Genomic DNA, 22,953 nt, shown 5'->3' on the forward strand with positions numbered 1-22,953 from the left:
AACCTATGAAAATAAATTTTAGTAATGTACTTTGATAAAAAGAATTTTTTTAAAGAACTTTTTCCACACTCTTAGGTTGTGCTTCCATATTAAAGAATCTTTAGTGGTAAGTATTTAAAGGGAATTATATTTCTTTGTATATTGCTGTGAAAATTCTTCTTAAATAACTAAATATAAAAATCTAAAAGAGTAAAGGTTTTTTCTGACCAAAGCAATTTGTGACGGAGCTGACAGAAAGAGTGTAAGGGAGTTTATTTTCGCCTTACTAACAAGAACAGCAAAATAAAAATAAAAAAGAATAATCTGCGTTTAACAGAATAGAGATTGTAATTTCCAGCAATCCCTGCATTGTTTTTGTTTCTTCCCTTTTATCTTATTCATTTTTTAGGTATAAACAACATAAAACTGACTTTGAAACGATTCCACAGCAGCGCCCCATCAGTCTCCCTTGCCGAGTGAGCGGCTGCGGGTGCAGGGCGTACCTTTACGTCCCTCTGAACGGCACCCAGCCCATTCGCTGCAGGTGCAAGCACCTTGCGGATCAGCATAGCGCGGCGCCCGGCTTTCTCTGCAATGCCTGTGAGTTACATTGTTATAAACACACCGACAGAATGTTGTCTTTCTTTATTGGATTTAATGCGTCTTTGTGCCAGTTTTATTCAGCTGCGTAGTCAATATTAAACAACTCAGAAAAGTTTGATGGACAACCACTCTAAAATGTTATTTTCGTGGAAAAACTCTGAGTTATTTGTATGTTTTGCATTCATAAACCCTAATCTCATGTAACTCAAATAGGTTAAATAATAGTAATAGATTTTAAAGAATACCTAGACGTGATTTGATTTAAATTTTAGTTTATTTATTTTTAAATAGGTTCCATGCCCAACAGGGGGCTTGAACTCACAACCTTGAGATTTACAGTTGTATGCTCTACTAAGTGAGCCAGCCAGGTGACCCAGATTTAAATTTTTGAATGGGAATTTTATCAACTAAATTCTTTTGACAGGTTTTTAAAAAGGATCTGATAAGTTGAAAAAAATTTTTATAATTTGCTGGCAGATTAGAATGTTATTGCCTAAAACATAGGCTGATGGGAAAAGCAAAAGGAATTGAAATATGTTATAAAACATTTTTAATGACAGTGGCAGGAATAAATGTATTTCACTGGCTAAGTATGGAAGTAGTTGGATAAAACTTTTTGTGTGCCTTTGTTCCCATACACATTTTTTAAGAAGTGTGAGTGTGTAAAATTTTGTTAGTGGTGTATTCTGGCCTCCACTTCAGTATTGTTTTTTTAAAAAGAATATATAACACTTTTATTAAGATGTAATTCCCATACCAAATAACTCATCCATTTCATGGGTACAATTTAGTGGTTTTCTAATATACTCATAGAATTGTGCAACCATCACCACAGTCAATTTTAGAACATTTTCATCACCCCCCAAAGAAACTCCATATCTATTAGTAGTCATTCCTGATTCCTTCCTCTCTCCAGCCCTAGGCAACCAATAATTACTCCCTGTCTATATGGACTTAGACATAGTCTAGACCTATTCTAGACATTTCATATAAATGGAATCATAGAATATGTAGCCTTTTGTAACTGGCTGCTTTCACTTGCATAAAGTTTGTATGAGTCATTCGTGTTGTAGCATATGTGTCAGTACTTCTTTGCTCTTTATTGTTAAACAATATTCCATTGTGTCCTGGGTTGGCTTTCCTATAAGGCTTTTATGGGGCCTTTATCCGCAGGGAGGCCTCCACATGATCTCTTCACCTGGTCCTACCACTGGGCCGTCCACACCTGCTTTTAACTCTGTATTTGAGGAGAGGGCCTACATTTCCTGGCTTTCCAGCGTTGGTGCAATTTCTTTCAGTGCTGGTTGGTTTTTCCGATGCTTTTTCCCCGCGCTACATACCTTATCTTTCTCGCTTCAGCATCTTACAGAAGAGCGGGGCTGGGAGGGAGTTTGGGGACTGGAGGCTAGAGTTTTAGAGGCCATAGGACAGCCTATAAGGGATCCAGATCCAGGTGATTGTGGCCAAGCTGAGCATTTTTAGGGCAGACGCTTTAGTACCTATATTTAAAGACCTTTAACTCCCTTTACATCTTGATTCAGGTTCCAAGTGTTCAGGATTCCATAGTTGCTTCACTTGTGCTTGTGGTCAGCCTGCGTATGCTCATGACACAGTGGTGGAAACTAAGCAAGAAAGACTGGCTCAGGGCAAGCCAGTGGGACAGGATGTTCCTTATGCGGCAATGGGAGGCTTAACAGGTTTCAGCTCACTGGCGGAAGGCCACATGCGGTTAGATGACAGTGGGATTGGTAAGTGATGACCGATGAAACATGAGTTTGTCGTGTTGTTTTTATGTGTACTGACGATAGCGAAGCCCTGTTTGTTTCACACTTTATATTCTTTAATTTTTTTCCAGAAAACATTCTCTCATTGGATTTTTATTTTTTTATAAAGGTTTTATTGCCACGATACAATATATGGTCCTTATAGAAAACGAGAAGAAAGATCACTCCTACCCCAATACTTGTACCCAAATCCCAACGCACAACCCTGTTGTTTGTGATAGCTGAGTATTTCTTTTATTTGATACGTTGCACTTTTCCTGTTTCCCTATTGTACATAATTTTTTGCTATTATAGCCATCTCATTTTGGAAACAGGCTTATGTCCATGTGTGCATATGCCCATGCACATGTATACATGTTATCACATTTATAAGAATGTATGCACACACTGCTTGCACACATGAAAGTTTTAAGTAATATAGGGAAAAGTTCAGTTGGATATATCTTGAACTATTGAAGGTAGCTGGATTCTTTTTTTTTTTTTGATTCTTCTGAAGTTGAATAGGATTGGGGAGAAGAATACAGTTCCTATCTACTTTAAATACGTCTGTGTATATGCATTTTTTTGTATTCAATTTTTTTCAGTACAAAAATTACATAAATATAAATGAATATTTTCTTGTAAAAGATTCAAACAATAGAAACGAAGTATTGTAAGGCCCCCTTGAACACATTTCTCTTTACCCCAGATTCTTTCCCAGAGGGTAATTTGCTGTCATCAATTAATCATTAATTTTTCTTTTTAGCTTATATTTTTATAGTTTTTAACTTGGAAAAGAGTTGAAGGCCTGTCATATGAGAACATGCAAATCTATTTAATTCTTTTAAACCCCTGCGTAATATTCCACGCTGTCAGTTTATCAGGTTTTCTAAGCTCTACTGTCAGTTTTTCTAAACCTTGTTCATGGCATTTAGATTGTTTCCATTTTTTTCTTTTTTGCCTTTACAACTAGTCCTGCCAAAAACATCCTTGAACTTGCTTCCTTTAATGCTGCATAAATCAGACCCTAAGGTAGATACAGAGAAGTAGAATTGTTGGGTTGAAGTGTGTGAAATTTTGTTAATACATCTGTCAAATTGCCTTCCAAAAATGCTATACTTGTTTATACTTCCTCTAGATTTTTTAGCTTCCCTATTTCTCCCATTTATGCTGATCATTGATATCATCAAACCCAATTTTTTGTCATTCTGATGTGTGAAAATGTTACTGTTTCAGTCTGATTTTGATTTCCCTGGTTATTAGTGAGATGAAAGTCTTCTGGTATTTATTGGCCCTTTTACTTTCTGTGACTTGTCTGTTACATACTTTGCTCACTTTTGTGTTTTTATCTTTTTTCATTTATAGGCGGTCTTATATATTCTGTATACTAATCTTTTGTTATTTCTTTTTCTTTTAATATTTTATCTACTTATTTAACAGAGATAGAGAGCACAAGTAGGCAGAGCGGCAGGCAGAGCGAGAGGAAGGAGCAGGCTTCCCGCTGAGCAGGGAGCCCGATGCGGGGCTCGATCCCGGAATCCCGGGATCATGACCTGAGCCGAAGGCAGACAGACACTCAACCGACTGAGCCACCCAGGCGCCCCTCTTTTGTCATTTCTTTTGCAGATATTTTCTTCCAATCTGTCCTTGTTTTTTATTTTTTATACAGTTTTTAAATTTTGGAGGCAATTTTATAATTATGTTCACCTTCATTTCACCTTAATACTTAATTTTTTTTGTTTTTATGTTTAGCTTTTTCATGAATTTGGAATACATTTTTGTGAAAGTGTGGGGTATATATAACTTCAGTTTTTGCCCAAATTGGTAGCTAATTATCCAAACACCATTCTTTCCCTAATAATTTGAAACTTTACCTTTCTCATATTCTGTCATGCTCACTATTTTGTGGCATTGGCCTCTTTGTCTATCTTGTGCAATATTACTTATTTTTAATTATTATTTTTCGTAGTGTGTTTTGATAAACACAGGTAAATGCCTCCTGTTTGTGTTTTCCCCCCCCCCCCAAGATTCCCTTGGTATATCTGTGTATTTCCTCTTCTAGGTAATTTTATGACTAGCTTGTTAAATTCCATAAATAAATCATTTTTCAATTTTCATGGGTGCATGATTGTATTAAGCTCATGGAACAGTTGCAGAAAATCCAGTTCCCAATGGCAAAAAATAATAATAATGATGTTGTTGATGACAATTGCAGCTTTGACTTCCGCGAGTCTTTCCAGCCTCTTTACATCTATTAACTCATTTAGTCCTCGCAATAACTGAGTTAGATGCTATTATTACTCTTATTTTACAGATAAGGAAACTCAGCACAGAGAAGTACAACATCTTGTTCTTTGTTATTCAGCTAGTAAATGGTAGGGTTGGGTTCAAACCAGAAATCGTTCTGGGCTAATCGGTCTGCCTCATTGTTGTCTATTTCTGTGCACCTACCATGCTGTTTTCAGTACTAAACTTTATAATAAGTTAATATTTATAAGTTCATTGCATTACTTAAGAATTTTCCTGACTTATTCTTCCTAATTTTTTCAGAACTTTGGCATTATTTTTTGACAACACTCTATTATTACAAAACATTCTATTTTTACAAGAACATTCTATTATTTAGTTGATATCATGTTGAATGTATAGGTTAATGTAGGAAGAATTGATATTTTTAAAATGTTGAGTTTCTGCATTTGTCTTCTGTGTAGCTGAGTGGAATTCTGAAGTTATCTTCATGGAAGTCCTCAGTCTATTTCTTAGTTTTCTTAATTTTATTTGTGGGTATTTCATTTTTTTATAGCTATCATATGTCGGGTTTACTCCTTCCTTTATATTTTCTAGCTGATTATTATTTGTTTATAAAAAAAACCTGATGTTTTATGCTGTTTTTGTTACTAGTCCTTTATTTCTTAATCTTAGAGTTTAAAATAAATGTTTGGTTGATGTTGTAAATTACGGTATTTTTTCCTTTTCCAGTATTTCTGGCTCTTACGCTTGACTAATTACAAAGGCTCGTTCTTGCAGAGCAGTGCTAAGTAATCGTGGGAATAGCTCGCATCTTTGCCTTTTTGTGCCTTCTAGTATTTTATCACTTAGGCATCTTTATAACAAAGAGAGAAAACCTCCCGCTTTTGGCCCCTGAAGGAAGGTGGGGTGAGGAAGGTGAGAGAGAGGAGAGGAAACAAGATGTCTTTGTCTTGATTTCTGCTCGAGGGGAGCCTGGGGCAGAGGGACGTCTGTTCTATCAGCCATGTAGAGTCCTGGACAGAGGTGACAACTTGCTGATTTGGTTCCTTTATGATGCAGAAGGAGTCCCTAATGCTCAGCTCCTAGTGGGTGGGTGGTTGGAAGGCAGCTGAGCTGTAAGGCAGTGGACCTGCCATGACTTTTGTCCTAGCAAGGGGCTCCCGAGCAGAGCTAGAGGTGGGTCCTCGGAACTCTGGGGGATTCAGTAGAGGAAGTGGCAGGCATCAGGGGGTCCATACTTGCAGTGAGAACAAGTGTGAGGCCCTACCGAGCTGCGAGACTAAATCACCACTTACCAGCCTTGAGTATTTGAGATCAGCAGTGCATGCAGCAACCAGAGCACCCCACAAGGACCTCAGTGGCCCTGAGTGCCTTCTCTTACACCCCGTCCAGCCACACCAGAGAGGAGCTGGGGAAGGAGGGGGCAGGAAACTGAAAGAATGAGCAATTGTCCCACACTGTTTAGGTTATAAGAAAGGACTCATTTTAAAAACCAAATATGATTAATTTTTTAAAGATTTTTTATTTATTCATGTGAGAGAGAGAGAGAGAGGCAGAGGGAAAAGCAGGCTCCCAAGGAGCAGGGAGCCCGATGCGGGACTCAATCCCAGGACTCTGGGATCATGACCTGAGCTGAAGGCAGACGCTTAACCATCTGAGCCACCCAGGCGCCCCCCAAATAGGATTAAAAGTTTATTTCCTTCCCTCTATCCGCTCTATGCGAGAGGGATGTAGGGGAGGTGGTGGTTTGTGAAGAAGATAGATCACTTATTAATTTTCTCCATAGCTTCCTTCCTTTTGATCTAAAAGTCAATGTATTTAGCAATTGGTCTTTGTCATTTTGTGGTGTGGGGTTGTGGATATTTCCTCATTTCATTGAGTTTTTCTTTATTTTTCATACTTTGTTTTGAGATGATTTCCCAGTGAGGAACAGAGTAAAAAATACAGTTATTCTGCTCTCTTCAACTGTAGGTTCTTTGTCATGAATGTCTTGCTTTTGATAATATTTTGGTGACTATATTAAGGTTTTGTACCTCTTTGTCATAGTTACATTCATGCATAACTTTTTTTTCTGTGAAAAATATCTCTGAGAAATACAAACATACTTTTACCTAATTCCCTTTACTTTATATGACAGATAAAAATCTAAATAAAAATTTCTTTTTTATAGAAAGGTTTTTTCTAATTATTCTGTTGAGATTCTAATTTATATTGCATTGAAATAACTTTTTTGTATCCCAACAAATGGAGGTTTAATTTTCATTCTTCATATATTTTGTTCTTAGGTGCACCTTCAATTGAATTTTTAGACTCTCCAGTTACAGCTATGGACCACCCATTTCTGAAACCATTTCAAGCATCATCTAGTTCTTCTCCAGAAACACTGACAGATGGTAATGAAATTAAAGTGACAAATATTTTTGGATGTAGTAAATAAGAATGTAGATTGATTTATTTTCTAGGTCATTTTTTCCTCAGTATTACTACAATTTGGTTATCATTTTATTTTTATATTGGCCTTGGACTGAGAAAAAGCAGGAAGCTTTTTTTTTTTGAAAATTGCTAAATCTGAGAATTATGAGGTTCTAATAATACAGTAATTTGAAGTTTTAAAACCTTACACGTTATTGCTTTGATGTCTGAAAAAGAGTCCTCTAGTGGCTCTCCCAAAAGCAGGATGTAATCCGGTGGTAAGTTTAGGTTAGAAAGGTTGTGTCATTTATAAATTATACATATACATATAAATTGTACATATGCATTATACACATATATGAATTTTATTCCTTTATAAGCACGAGTATTCTATTTTCTTTATTAAAACAAGAAAAAAATTGAAGAAGTAATTTTTATGATGCATTAGGTATTTAATATTTACAAATATTTTTAAATGAGCATTTTCTTTTTATTAGCGTTTTCATGCAACCTTTTCATGTACCCTGACTTTCTCCACAAGGGACTTTAGGGCTGCTTACACAAACACCCAACAAAGTAATGTTAAAATATAGATAGGAGAAATCAAAACCAAGAAAAAGGACACAGTTGTGTCAACTTTCAAGGTTGATGTAATTGCTGCTGATGAGGTCCGAGGCAGACATGGTCCTTCAGAACTTTTTTTCAGAAGAAGACAGGCACACTTGTCTGCCGTGTGGTCCTGAGAATCCGTTTACCCAGGCCTCTCGTTGTGGGGTGGGGGCGGGATAGAGACAGTTCCCCATCCCAAAGGCTCAGTGTGTAGATCTTTCAAGATGGTGGAGATGAAGTCCGAGGCTTCTTCTGCCTATTTCTGTCTGGCCAGACGTTTGCTCTCTCTGGTCACTGTCCTGGCGCTGGGCTATTTCATGTAGGTTGTCTTCTGGCCTCAGAGTGTCCCTTGTCAGAGCCTTGGGCCCCTGGGCCTCTTCACTCAGGACTTGGTGGACCATATCACACCCTCCTACACAGTGGCCACTGGCTTGCCTGGCTGATTCATTTGGGAGAGTCCTCGTAGCCATGGTTTTGTGTAAGTCTAAAGGCATCATGGATGGTCAGGCTCAACTACTCTGGTTCCTACAAACTTTCCCCTTTGGGATGGCACTCTCTCCATCTTGATTGCTTGTAGACCAAAATGCCAAAGACACACTTAAAGAAGATATCCAAAAGCTTTCTCTATGTTTTTGACATTCAACTTCACTGTTTTGGGGGTGGGGGAGGGGGCTGCTGGGGGCTGCTGAGTTTACTTGATCTTTCTACTTTTGGAAACTGAAGACCCTCTAGTTATTCATTATTCTTTCATATGCTCTGGTTGAGCTTGACTAGATAATAGGGAAGGATTTAAGCTTCCCAATTCTGCAGACTCACCTGTTTGGCCGAGGGCTTCCAGCTACCTTCTTGAGGCCCTTGGCAGTGTTGGTGCTCTTTCTATCGTGTGGATTAAACTGTGTCCTAAAACTGCTTGTTGGTGTAACTTTGCTCCCACCTTCTGACTAAAACACCATACCCTTACCACCCCATCTTAGCTCTCCTTTCCCCAAGTTTTTTGCACCTTTCTGAACCAAGACAGAATGACACTCCCAGGACACATCAATTCCACACACATAGGCACCAGTGAGGCAGGATCTTCTCCTCTCAGACTTCCATTTCTCACACACCAAGAAAGATAAGGAAGATAAGCAAGTGCCTGGAATGGGCCAGGCCGAGCAGTAACCTAGAGGCACAGAGGACACACTGAGTACCAAGAGGAGAGGATCTGGAATGGCCTTCCCTGATCATGTCAGCCAGAAGCCGTCCTTCCCTCCACACAGCCCCGAGGACACAGTATTCCGTGGTGTGCAGGGGTCTGATGGCCACTGCTAGATGGCTCCTTCCGGTCAAGATCACATCTTAGCTTGATTTTTTTTCAGCACTGTCCCCCTTGCCTTGTACACAGGTGTTCTATCAGTGTTTTCTGAACCATGGACAGAAACTCTGAATTAACTTTCCACTGTTCAGTATCATTCCACTTGTTCTATGAAAACTGCAGAACCCACTCAGTGTATTCTCTTCTCAAAGAAAAGCACAGGGCCACCCTTGACTGGTGGTGCCCCCTTTCTGTGGGTCCCCCAGGAAGAAACCTGTATCTTTTTCACACTTGCCTATTCTTAGTCACTTTCTCCAGACTCTGTAACGTCTCCCTTTAGCTCCATCTTACTCAAACACAGACATTCCTGAGCTAGAGATTCTAACTGAAAGCTAGTTACTACCTGTCCCATTCACCTGGTTAGACCTTTTTACTGCTGACTGGTCAGGGCCGGAGGGTCACTGACTCTGTTCCCTGACCTTGGCAGAATGACTCTTTCACCTAGGAACCATTAGAGTTCCTTTGGAAGATCATGTGCCTGTTCTCTAGGAACTAGACCTTATTTTTCTTCTTTGATGCAGTAGGGCATGTTTTCTGTTTTACGCAAACATTTATGAGCGATAACTCCTCCCCGCAGAAAGAGGCCCTAAGTAAAAGTACAACCCTGAAAGATTATGGACTATGAATTCTTTCTGGTGGAGATCACTTTCTACAACTAAATCTCAGTTTTTCCTGTTTCTCTTGTGATGAAGGGGTTGCCTTTTAGTAAGGGAAAAGATTTTTAGTTATAGAGTTAAACATCATGGAAATCCAATCCAAATATTTTAAAAGCATGGTCCTCTCGAAGAGAAATAGTAATGACAGTACTGTTAACAGTGACTGTAACAATATGGCAGATTATTGAATGAAATGAATTAACTTGATTAAGGCTATGATTTTCTATTTAAAATCTTCTCTTTTTAAAAAAAACCTTTTTTTCAGCAAATGTAGCCTGTGGTTGCTTATTTCTGATAGTTACTTTGATAAAAATGGTAAAAAACCACTTTACCAGATAAATGGTAACATACCATTAAAATGCAACTCAATGAAGGTGATTCTACAAGCAGCTTAGCTCAAATGATCCAACATGATTCAGGGAAAAGACCCAGAGTTTTGAGATGAACAGATAGCACATATACTAAGCATTTTTTCGTATTTTTCTCAACAAGGTTTTTGTTAGATAGTTGACAGAGTGTGGTTATACTATGTGGTGATTGTCTGGAGTGATATAATTTTTGTGTTGCTGGTTGAGGGTGAATTTATATGCTTTAAAAACAAGAACATGTGTTCAAGTTGATATTCTGTTTTGGATATGAAGGGACCCAACCAACACATTCACCTGAAATGAAGGTGAACTTTTCCATGGAATTGGGCCCTTAGTGCACCTACAAAGAAAACTTGATTTTCTTTCCTGAAGCAATTTTAAATTCCTTTCACAACTTAAATTAGTGCTTGTTTTAGTTTTAAAAAAAGTGAATACCGTGGAAAATGACTAAAGTTAGTTTTGAAAAATTTCAAAGCAGGTAGTATCTTGGTTGCTTATACAAACTGCCATCGTCCAGTCAGGTGCTATAACAAAATACCATAGACTGAGTAGCTTATACACGACTGAAATTTATTTCTCACAGTTCTGGAGGCTGGAAGTCCAAGATCAGGGTGCCACCATGGTTGTATTCTGGTGAAGGACCTCTTCCTGATCCACAGCTGGCCCCTTCTCATTATGTCCTCATACAGTGGAAGAGTTGAGGGATCTCTGTGGCGTCCCTTTTATAAGAGCCCTAATCCCATTCATGAGGACTCCACCCTTATAACTTAAGCACCTCCCAAAGACCTCACCTCCTAACACCATCACATTGGGCATTGGGATTTCAACATATGAATTTGAGGGCAACACATTCAAGACCATGGCACAAATCTTCTGTAATTACTTTTGTGCATTATCTGTTATGGTGTTATGTGAATTTCTAGTTTTGTTATAAAATTTAAAATATAGTTGAACAAAGCTAAGTGGGCTCTTGTGTGAAATAGCTATATGTTGTTGTTTAATATGCACCAGTTGCACATTAGGAGAATGTTTGCCAATAAAAGTTACTCTGTCTTGCAATGCTCTGCTTTCTAAAGAATTAGGTAGGGGTGCCTGGGTGGCTCAGCCGGTTAAGCGTCCGCCTCTTGATTTTGGTTCAGGTCATGATCTCAGGGTCTTGGGATCAAGGCCCGTGTCAGGCTCCGTGCTCAGAGCAGAGTCTGCTTGAGATTCTCTCTCTCCCTGTCCCTCCCCCCCTGCCCCCCGCAAAAGGAATTAGGTAGTAGGATCAATTACCATTTAGACCATTCTGGTTTGAAAAATAAAAAAAAACACTGGTAAGAGGAAAGTTATCTTTCTGTTTTTTTTTTCAATTTCAGCAGAATTTATAATTCCATAAATATATTACTTAGAATTTTTTTTTCCTTATTAGTAGGTACAAGCAGTCAAGTTTCTTCCTTAAAGAGACCTGAAGAGGATGATATGGCTTTCTTTGAAAGACAATACCAAGAGAGGGTAAGTCTGTGGTGAAATCTGCTTATATTAAGCATTTAACATGTGACAAAGACACAGTAGAATTACATATTCATTGTGGATCATCATTAAAAATAATTTATAGGGGCTCCTGGGTGGCTCAGGTGTTAAGCATCTGCCTTCGGCTCAGGTCATGGTCCCAGGGTCCTGGGATCGAGCCCGAGTCGGGCTCCCTGCTCCGCGGGAAGCCTGCTTCTCCCTCTCCCACTCCCCCTGCTTGTGTTCCTTCTCTCGCTGTGTCTCTTTCTGTCAAATAAATAAATAAAATCTTTAAAAAATTATTTTATAAAGCCTTTACTAATAGCTGGTGTTAGGCCTTGAGACTTACTTACAATGATTCAGAGAGAAATAGGATGAATGAATAATATGATATATAATATAATAGTTAATTTATGAAGATCATAAAGATTGACTAAATATATAGATAAAATTATCAATAATAAACATCAGCTATCAGCAGATTTGTAAATTATATGTATGTTGAATTCTTTTTTTTTAAAGATTTATTTATTTTAGAGATAGAGTGTGCATGCACAAGTGGGGGGAGGGGCAAAGGGACAGGGAGAGAATCTCAAGCAGAGGCCCTGCTGAGCGAGGGGTCTGACGTGGGGCTAGATCTTACACCTTGAGATCATGACCACAGCCGAAATCAACTCTTGTTGGACACTCAATTGACTGAGCCACCCAGATGCCCCTGTATCTTGAATTCTTAATATGTAATATTTCTTCTTCTCAGTGCATTCAAGGTATATCTAGACTCAAGTTAAATTACCCATTAGCCTTTAAGAAACTGAACACTAAATATAAGTGTATTTAAGCAATTCCCAGGGCTCAACAACTATGGTATTGATGTGTTCCCAGCTTCCAGTAGTGATAATTTGCATCATTCTCTACCATACTATAAACTCCTTAGGGATAAACAGTATTTTATTCTTCTTTATATTTTCCCCAGAACAACTACAGTGCCTTGTATGTAATAAGTTTTCAATAAATATTTATGGAGAATTGAAAAAGGAAACACATATTAATTGATATTCACTTTCATAACATGTCATATGGTTAGACATTTGATGTGTTTCATGGCAGTGTTCATATTGAGAGTTTTGTTTTTGTTTGTTGCCTGATGAAAGTATGTTGGTTTGATGAGGTATGGGGGATGGTATCCAGCCATATGGTACGTTCGTCAAAGTGCTTTCCTTAGGATTATTTTATAGTTGCTCTGTGGGTGTTTATTATCTCTCCAACTGGGTAATAAGTGCCAGGAAAGTAAAGACACTCTTGTTACTTTTTACTGTAGCTTGTTGAGTAGCCAAAGGTGTGGCGACCATTAAATAAATTCACCTTCCAAGAGGAAGAGAAGGGAGTAGGGGACAGAGAGCTCGGCTTGGTTTCCCTGATGAGGAACTTTGAAGTAGAGGGGGAAAGTCCTGGATATGATTTAAGGCAGAGGTAGAAATAGAACTTTTTGCAGTGATGAAAATGTTCTATACCTGTGTTGCAGCTATTCATCATGTGTGGCTAGATAAGTCTAAATTTAAATAAATTAAAACTTAAAATTATTTTCCTCAGTCACACCAGCCACATTTCAGGTGCTCAGTAGGCCACATGTGGCTAGTGGCTACTGTACTGGAGAGCTCTCATCTAAGAGAAAGAGGAGATAGTAGGATCTCAGGGAGGGAGATGAAATGGCCAGGGTGAGGAAAGAGAATGCTCTTTTTATAGCATCATTAAGGCTAGACTTTTAATCACATCAGTCTCCATTCTTGGAATACACGAGTTCACAGCTGAATTAGTTTCTCCTTCTTAGGCTTATGAGGGACAGGGTTCTAGAACTCCTTCCTTCCCTCCTCCAGAAGCCTGGGTCGTGCTGACTGCCTTGAAAACATGCCAGTGGTATTTGCTTGTGGGAAGATAATGGGGGGAGGGATTGTTTTAGAGGATATACCTGGCCAATCCAGACTGCTTATTATAAATAGACCTAGAATTTGTGGGTTTACAAGATGTTGTTTATAACTCTCCAGCTTGTGTGATTTATGGATTTATGAGACACAGCTTATAAACTTTTCAGCCTGTGTGATTAATGGCATACAAAAACTAAGAAGCTCAAACCTAAACAACTTCCTCTAAGCTGACATGTATTATATGTGTTGTTAGTGCGTGAATTTTACTCCAGAAAAAACAAGATATGCACCGTTGAGGGAAAAGGGATGATTAGGAAGCTGAATCTGATGATGGGTCACAGCCCCTTTAGAAAGCAGGGCGATGTCTGTGTCTGGTTTTGCTTGCATCCTGGTACAATGGTAACATTTAGTGTGGGGAAAAATCTACCATAAGTGTGAGTTGGCTTTGATGATTGAAGCCTTTGTGGTAACATAGTTTACTTATTACTTTTAGGTATTATTAAAGAGTTGTTTCATTGCTTCTTTTATATATTAGGTCAAGTTATTTTCTTCCATTGTGAATGACCCTTGTTCTCTTATCTCTAAGAAAGGAGAATTTTATTAAGGAAACAATTATCAAAGGTGAAGTAGGTGCAAGGTGCTATTGCTGTTAGTGCCAGGAAATTGAAAAAGAAACAAAGGAGCAGGAGGGGGTATCTTTGCTCTTCAGACACTAGATTAGATGGATGTATTGCTAAGTACTATTTCAAGTGAGGAAGCCCTGCTTTGGCTTTGTTTGGTTTGCTTTGGCTTTGTTAGCATCTTCTCTCTCTCTCTCTCTTTTAGATTTTATTTATTTGACAGAGAGAGGGAACACAAGCATTGGGTTGTGCGAGAGGGAGAAGCAGGCTTCCCACTGAGCAGGGAGCCCGATGCGGGGCTCGATCCCAGGACTCTGGGATCATGACCTGAGCCGAAGGCAGACGCTTAACGACTGAGCCACCCAGGTGCCCCTAGCATCTTGTTTCTTTTTTGATGTTACTATAAATCTAACACTTGGCCCTAAATGAGAGAGGAAAAGGGACTAGCATTTGTTGATTGCTTATTAAGTACCTGGATTTTATATATATGATCTCATTTATACCTTTAAAACAACCCTGAGAAGTACTTATTACTCTGGCCTTTTTTTTTTTTCCCCCCCAAATGAGAAAACTGTTGGTGAGTCCAAAGCCTATAATCTTTGCCTTAGTATAGGGTATTCCTTTGGGGGTCCTTCAGATGACCTGTTGACTAATACAGTGTAAAAGAGTGATATGAATGTAGGGTTTTTGAATGAGAGTCCCAACCAACTCAGGAGAGAGAGGGGAAAAAATGGGGATGAGACAGAGGTGAGATATATACATTTTATTACTGGGAAGTTATTATTTATAATTTAAGGAGATTGGATAGACTGGTTTTACTAGGTCCCCTCTGGTTTCTTGATATTATTCCTATCACCTTAGAAGGTAGGAGGCCCTCCACCTACCATGCCCCATACTTTCTGTCCCTTTCTCTTACAGGGATAAGGCAGTGGGTACTGCCTCTGGGAATTGTAAGAGGCAAGTGGGCTTTGTGTTCTCTAGGGTCTTTTTTCCCATAGAAAGGATTTCAGTGTTTCTAAAGGTCAGAAGACCACTACTTAGGGTATGTAAGCTGCTTCTTTGCTTCAGTTACACTGGAGGGCAACCTTCAGGGAGGTAACTGTGGAAATGTGAAAACCAGAATTATAGGAAACTATCCTTAAAGCAGTCCATGTTCCAGAGATTATCTAGCTGCATTAGGTGTGTTCTTTAGGGAATGTGCATAGACCGAATGTAAGGTTAGGTATTTAGGCTTTCATAAAACAATTTTTTTAGTGGCATTTAAGTTAACTTATCAGTTTGCTCCAAAACAATATTCACTCTATGTTATTTTTATTAAAATGCTTCTGCAAAGTTGAAATCATACCATATTTTAAAAAATGCAGTTAGGTCCCTTCGACTATTAGATTTTGCTTTAGAATTTAGCAGCTTAATCACTGCTAAATAAGTGTATGAAATGGCTGTGATGAATGAGACATGAATCAAATAAGGTGTGTACAACCTTTTTTTCTTTAGAATGTTTTACAAATTATTTTATCAACAAATATTTTAACTTTACAGATAAAAATGGAAAAGGTTGCTAAGCAGAAAGGAAAAGCATCATTGCCATCAAGTACAAAAGCTTCATGAAGACTATTGGGAAAATTAAAACCATCATCCAAATAGATCTTGTTTGTGTTTATTTAAATATAATAATACAGTTTATTTTCTCTCAAATTATTTACTTCTTTTACTATGTAAAAATGTCATTTTGGTTTTTTCCTTAATTTATTTAAACAAGTGAAAATACTTTGTTACTTTTATCAAAATTCATGATTTAATATTTTGTATATACTTTTTATCTCTCCTACCAAATGAGGTTATTTTCATATTAGTCAAAACCTGAAAATACAGTAACTGTTTTTAATCTGTCATAATTTAACTTTTTGAGGGTATTTAAAAAAGTATGTTATTTTGGGGTTTGAACAAATATATAAGGAGCCCTGTTTAAAAATAGTAAGTTCAAATCCCTATTTTTTATTTTTTAAACATTGTAATCTTGATTTATGTTTTTAAATGAAAAGCTGTATTTAAAAATTATATAATCATTTTCTAGTGGTGTCTACTGATTTTTAAGTTGTTTGGTTGATTATGCACTGTATGTAACTGTATTGAACTTCTTGTGTGCCACCTCAAATCCTCTTGGCCCACATCTTACTCCAGGACTCCTGTGAAACACTTCTAGGCAGGCTGCTTCTTCTTCTTTTTTTTTTTTTTTTTGCAGTTTTATACCTTTATTTGACAATCAGTGATTAGTTCTCATCCACATTAACTGTCTGTAGATTTTTGAAAGTGGCGACAGGTACATAGGTAACCAGTGTGTAGAGCTTGTTTAGTGAATCTTGATCCTCGTTACGTTATCTGCACAACCGCACACGGATACGGTATGGAACATTCCTTATTCCTTTGGCCCAGACAGCTTTGTTGAGCCTGGTGTCAATGCATACATCTGGAGTTCCCATCTCCTTCATGGCAAATTTCCGATCTCTTTGAGTGCCCGAGGGGCACGCTTTCTTGAAACCCACTCCATGGTTGCACTTGTGAATGTTGGTGGTGTATTCTCTGGTCACTACCTCGTTGATGGCAGAACAGCCCTTCTTCTTCTCGCCACCCTTCTTTGCGGGAGCCATTCTGCCAGGCCGTGGTTGGGAAGGAAGAGCGCGAGGTATTGTGGGAGAGGGAAAGCCCCAGGCAGGCTTCTGACAGCTTCTCATGGAAGCCATTTGATGGCATTTCATCTTGAGAACACTTCATGATTTCCTTGCTTTTTTTCTCCAGGAATCCTCTGACAGTGTGGCTTGGGATGCCTACTGCAGCCTTTCTGCATCACAGATGTATGAAAGATGTGGGGGAGTTAATGACCTTGGGACCACCCTTGACTTATGGGTGAACGCTCTCTTTCCCATCTGCTGGGAGGACAATTCTGAGATGCCTTTCATAAGTTTCCTCAGAAAATCCCGTGGGATTGAGTACCAGTCACCCATAGCAGTGGCCAACTCTGTAATACATTCTTACCATGTTAGCTTGCGCTAATTTCTCCCTTTCTGATCCCTCAGGTTCTCTCAGATTACTTCTCAAATAAATACCTGTATGTGAGTATTTGTCTTAGGCTTTGCTTTTGGGTGGTGGGTAAACCCAGGCCAAGATGGGTACCAGGAATGGCCTTAGAAAGCAAACCCTCTGGATGCGATTCTGTGACTGGATCATTCACTGGACAGATGACAATAAAGACCATAGCTAGTGGTAAATGGCATAGTGATAAGTCCTGTCATGTGGATGGGTCATGGCTACTGTACTGGATTTGGGTAGAGTGCGGGAGGAAGGTGAAGTATTAGGTTATATCGTAGTTGTGGCATTGTGGTGGAATGGGACTAATGGAAATTATAAAGATGAAAGTGTTGGTTAGTTATTGTTAACTACTTTAACAATATTTTAATTAACCTTGAAAAAAGAAAATGACATAGGTTCCTGTTAGCTATTTAAGTCAAGGCATGCTGTGAGAGCCAGAATGCCTCTATAGCACCCTTTAAGGAAAATCTCATCGTCGATGCTGGCAATATGTGCTGACAATCCAGCCCAAATAGTAAAGGTGGCAAGGGTGCAAAGGAAGTTGAAGACTCAGCCTCGATTATCTCCTCCAGCAAAGTCAGCATGCTGACAGGAAAAGATTGTAATGTTGAATCATAGAATGGGAACATTTGTGTTGGTGAGCCTCAGAATCTTGAACCCTCATGTCTCCTTGATTCTCTGAGCCACAGAAGTGGTCTCCCCTCCTCCACTTTGCTGATGGAGAGCAGCCTTCGCTTGCTTGGAGATCCTGCAAAGAATTTATCTGGGGCATTTGCTTTGTAAGATGATACTTGTCCTCCTCAAGACTCACCCCTGCTACCTCTCCTTAACTCCATACTGAAAAGTAGGATCGGGTCTCAGCATACCCTAAGTGGGGAAATACAGTCCTTTCAATAGGAGGATAGGTTACAATCTGAATGAACTGTAGGTTCTGGTTAAAATATATTGGCAGGAACCCAGGAAACATGCATGGGAGTAGGTCTCAAGGGCGTTGGAGGGGGATGGAATATAAGGCCTGATAGGAGAGAGTAACATGGTAGCACTTAAACTCCTGACTTGGGTTTTAATACCTTAGATATCTAGATATTTTTTCCTAACATACTGCTAGGACGGCATCTAGAAGATATGGTGGAAATGCTAGAATTTATTTGGCATGGTATTAAAGAAGGGGTCATAAAGCTCAGGGAAGTTGCAGTGTTAGAATGGATTTGTTGTTTGAAACTTGAGAAGCTACCACTTGAGTGTTTTTCCTGGAAAGGCTCAGATGACACTCATAAGTAAGGCGATCAAAAATGTAGTGGTGAGGAGTGTACTGGCAACTTTGAGAAGTGTGGCTGTGGCTGAGCTCTACAGGCTGGAATCGATGGCAGCAGATGCTGCCATGATCCTGGGCTCTTTGATATCAGCGTAGATGATGGGGTACAGAAAGGTGGAAGGCCAAGTTGTGGAACCTAACTGTCACATGCCCAATGGACATAATTAATGGGTACCAAGGCATGGATCTGTGAAGGAGTTTAAGATCATGATGTGCCAAAGGGCAAGATAGAAGGACAGCTGATTAGGATGCTACTTGACTTGTATATCCACTTGTATAACTACTAGCAGCTAGTTTTCAGATCTCAGGCACTGATGGAAGGGAAAGCCCAGATTTCCTTGAGGAAGGGTCCTCAAGTATATATGATAAACATCACCTTGATCCTTCCCCAAAGGAGCAGCCATTTACCAGGGTAACTATGCAGTGGAGAAAGAAGAATACTCAGATTTTTCAACCAAGGACTTTCGGATATAAGGTCTGAGCTAATATGGATCCCAAAGGACCCAAAACACAATTGTGGTCCTCTGGTTTTATGCAAGCCCAGTGATGAATGGAGTCCTGACCAAAGTCCGTCCCAGTGGGTATAATGGGTGTGGCTCCACTCTTTATTTCTGAAGTACCTAAATATACATAATTGGGATAGATATACTTAGAAGCTGATAGAATCCTTGGACCTACATTGATAGCTCTTGCTTCATGTCCCAGATACTTCTCAGATGTTGCAGGCTTGGGTCAGAGTTAATGACCCAGGGGCCTCCCTTGACCAAAGTGTTATGTAGGCCCAAAGTCAGTGAGGCTCTAGAAGACTTGAACAACTATTAACCAACTTTATGTAATTGACATTTATAGGACACTCAATCCAATAATCGAATACCCATTCTTTTTTTTTAAATGCACAGGTAATATTTACCAAGACTGACCATATTCTAGGTCACAAAACAAGTCTCAGTACTTTTAAGATGATTCAGATCATGATGTCCTCTGACCACAATGGAATTAAATTAGGGATCAGTAACAGATATCTGGGAAATCTTCAAAAATTGCAAAGTTATATAATACATATCTAAATAATCCATGGGTCAAAGAAAAAAAATAAAGGAATCAAAGTACTTTTAATTGAATGAAAAGACAACATAAAAATATTTGTGGGATTCAGCTAAAACAGTACATAGAGGGAAACTTATAGCACCAAATGCCTATATCAGAAAAGAAGATCATAAATAAGTGACCTCAGTTTTCACCTTAAGGAACCAGAGAAAGAAGGGCAAATAAAATAAATAGGAAAAAGGAAATAGTAAAGACCAGAGCAGAAATAGAAAACAGAAATGCAATAGAGAAAATGAATAAAACAAAACACTGGTTTTTTGAGGAGACCCGTAAATTGATAACAGCTAGACTGATCAGCAAAGGATAGAAAGAGAACACACAAATCATCAATGTTAGGAATGAGAGTGATGACATCACTACATATTCTACAGATACTAGATGGATAATAAGGGAATGTTATAAATAACTTCATGCCAATGAATTTTACAACTTAGACGGAAATAGATAAATTTTCTTGAAATACAAAAACTTAAGCTCATTCAATAATAAATAGATAACCTGATTAGCCCTTATATTGTATACTGTTATCCCATATATCAATTAAAGAAACTAATTTGTACATAATAACTTTCCCACAAATAAAATTCCAGGCCCAGGGTGCCTGGGTGGCTCAGTTGGTTAAGCGACTGCCTTCGGCTCAGGTCATGATCCCGGATTTCCGGGATCAAGTCTCGCATCAGGCTTCCTGCTCAGCAGGGAGTCTGCTTCTCCCTCTGACCCTCCCCCCCATGCTCTCTCTCTCTCTCTCTCTCATTCTCTCTCTCAAATAAATAAATAAATAAATAAAATCTTAAAAAAAAAATTCCAGGCCCAGATGGCTGCACTGTAAATTTTACCAAATATTTAAGGATTAAAGATTACTAATTCTAAACAACCTTTTCCAGAAAATTGAAGTTGGGACTTCTTTACAACTTACTCTATGTGGGCAGCATTACTCAGATATGAAAACCAGACGAAGACATAACAAGAAAAGAAAGTTTCAGATTAATTCCTCTCAAACATAGATGCAAACATTCTTAACAATTTTAGCAAATATAATATAAGAATATGTAAAGAGGAAATACATCATGATCGAGTGGGTGTTATCCAAGGAATAGAAGGTTGGCTTAACATTTGAAAATTAATGTAATTCATCATATTAACCAACTAAAAAGAACTACATGATCCCTTCAATAGGTGTATGAGTATTTGACAAAATTTAACACACATTCAAGATAAAAACTCTCAGCAAACTAAGAATTAAGGCAATTTCTTCAATCTGATAAAGGGTATTTACTAAAAACCCACAGTTAACATCATACCTAACGCTGAAAGCCAAATGCTTTCCTCCTAAGATTAGGAACTTGGCAAGGATGACTGCTCTCAGCACTTCTATTCAACCTACTGGAGGTTCTTGCCACTTTAATAAAGAAAGATAAAAGAGATAAAAGATACCCAGATTGGAAAGGAAAAAAGTAGAAGTCTTTATTTGCATATGACATCATATATGTAGATAATTCTATTAAATATATTAAAAAAGAAACTCACTAGAAATAATAAGTGAATTGAGCAAGGATGCAGAAAATAAGATCAATATACAAAAATTATATTTCTATATACTCGCAACAAAACAACTAGAAATTGAAATTAAGAAAATAATACCATTTACAATAGTGTAAAAATTCCTTAGGGGTAAATTAGACAAAAGATGTACAAAGCTTATATTGAAAAATACAAAACATGCTCAGAGAAATAAAGGAATATCTAAGTAAATGGGGATATATACAATGTTCATAAATCATAAGACTCAATATTGTTAAGTTGTCAGTTTTCAAGCAGATGTATAGATTCAATGTAATTCCAATAAAAATGTCAGCAGACTTCATGTGGGTATGTAGACATTGATAAGTTAATTCCAAAATTCAAACAGAATTGCAAAGCTAAAACAACTTTGAAACAGAATAAGATTGGAAGTCTTTCAGTACCTATCTTTAAGACTTATTATAAAACTACAGAAATCAAGATGATGTGGTTAAAGAAAGATTAAAGAAAGCAAATAGATCAGTGTAATAGAATAGAGAATCCAGAAATAGTCCTACACAAATACAGTCAATTGATATTTGACACTGATGTCAAGGCAATTCAATGGAAAAATAATGGCATTTTCAACAAATGGTGCTGGAAAAACTAGCCGTCCAAATGCAAAAATATAAACTTTGATTCATGCTTTGCATCTTATACAAAAGTGAACTCAAAAAGGATTATAGATCTAAACAAAGCCTAAATTAAACATATAAAACTTCTAGAAGGAAATATAGAAAACGTTTGTGAATTGGGTTAGCTGATGATTTCTTCTTTTTTTTTAAAGATTCTATTCACTTATTTGAGAGAGAGAGAGTGAGAAACAGCATGGGGGGGGGGGGGGAGAGGGTCCGAGAGAGAAGCAGGCTCCCCACTGAGCTGGGAGCCTGATGTGGGACTCAATCCCAGGACTCCAGGATCATGACCTGAGCTCAAGGCAGTCACTTAACCAACTGAACCACCCAGGCACCCTGCTGGTGATTTCTTAAATACAACACATAAGCATGATCCATAAAAGACAAAACTTATAAATTGGACTTCATAAAAATTAAGAACTTCTCTTTGAAATATCATTTTCAGAGAATGAAAAGATAAGCTACAAACTGGGAGAAAATATATGCAAATTTGAAGGAGTTAAATCCACAGTATAACAAACTGCAAAACTCAGTAAGAAAATAGTTCATTTAAAAAATGGGAACAAGTTTGAACAGGCAATTTAAGAAGATGTACAGGTGGAAAATAAACACTAAAAGATGGTCAACATTTTTAGTTAACAGAGAAATACAAATTAAAACTACAAGGAGATTCCATTGTACATAAATGTCTGAGCTTAAAAACATTGAACATAAAAAATGATGGTGGGGATATGGAGCCACTAGAACTCTTAAACACTGCTGGTGCATATATAAAATAGTAAATCTACTTTGTAAAAACAGCCTAGCAGCGTCTTTTCTTTCTCTCTCTTTTTTTAAGCAGGCTCCACACCCAGCGTGGAACCCAATGTGGGATTTGAACTCACAACCCTGTCTAGCAGTTTCTTAAAAATTTAAACATAACAATATCACTCCACCATTCTACTCCTAGGTATTAACCCAGGAGAAATCAAAGCATATGCCCATACAAAGATTTGCAAATGATCGTTCACGGCAGCTTTATTTGAAACAATCCCAAACTGGACACAATCTAAGTGTCTATCAAGGGGCACCTGGATGGCTCAGTCCCTTAATTGTCTAACGCTTGATCCCAGCTCTTGACTTCAGGGTCGTGAGTTCAAGTCTGGTTTTGGGTTCCACGATGGGCATGAAGCCTACCTAAAAAAAAAAAAAAAAAAAAAAGTTAAAAAATGTCTCATCAAAA

At 38.1% G+C, this 22,953-nt stretch overlaps 1 protein-coding gene and 2 pseudogenes across 3 annotated transcripts in view; 2 read left to right on the top strand and 1 right to left on the bottom strand.

Annotated features, from left to right (window-relative positions):
• FAM221A (family with sequence similarity 221 member A) overlaps positions 1-15,712 on the top strand; it is a 24,094-nt gene extending 8,382 nt beyond the window's left edge. For all 3 annotated transcript variants that reach the window (XM_088018717.1, XM_028119363.2, XM_088018716.1), the window contains exons 3-7: positions 389-579; positions 2,124-2,330; positions 6,881-6,988; positions 11,406-11,488; positions 15,567-15,712. In XM_088018717.1, coding sequence (XP_087874843.1) covers positions 389-579; positions 2,124-2,330; positions 6,881-6,988; positions 11,406-11,488; positions 15,567-15,635 — 658 coding nt within the window. In that variant the 3' untranslated portion in view covers positions 15,636-15,712. The remainder of the gene's footprint in view (positions 1-388; positions 580-2,123; positions 2,331-6,880; positions 6,989-11,405; positions 11,489-15,566) is intronic.
• On the top strand, positions 7,841-8,218 carry LOC148162515 (transmembrane protein 254 pseudogene; annotated as a pseudogene).
• Positions 15,713-16,297: 585 nt separating the features above from the next.
• LOC148162516 (large ribosomal subunit protein eL31 pseudogene) lies at positions 16,298-16,675 on the bottom strand (annotated as a pseudogene).
• Positions 16,676-22,953: the final 6,278 nt, after the last annotated feature.

The sequence above is a fragment of the Eumetopias jubatus genome, unplaced genomic scaffold (genome assembly GCF_037043125.1).
Source record: "Eumetopias jubatus isolate StellerSeaLion01/CBP00866 unplaced genomic scaffold, mEumJub1_p1.0 scaffold_14, whole genome shotgun sequence".
Lineage (NCBI taxonomy): Eukaryota > Metazoa > Chordata > Mammalia > Carnivora > Otariidae > Eumetopias > Eumetopias jubatus.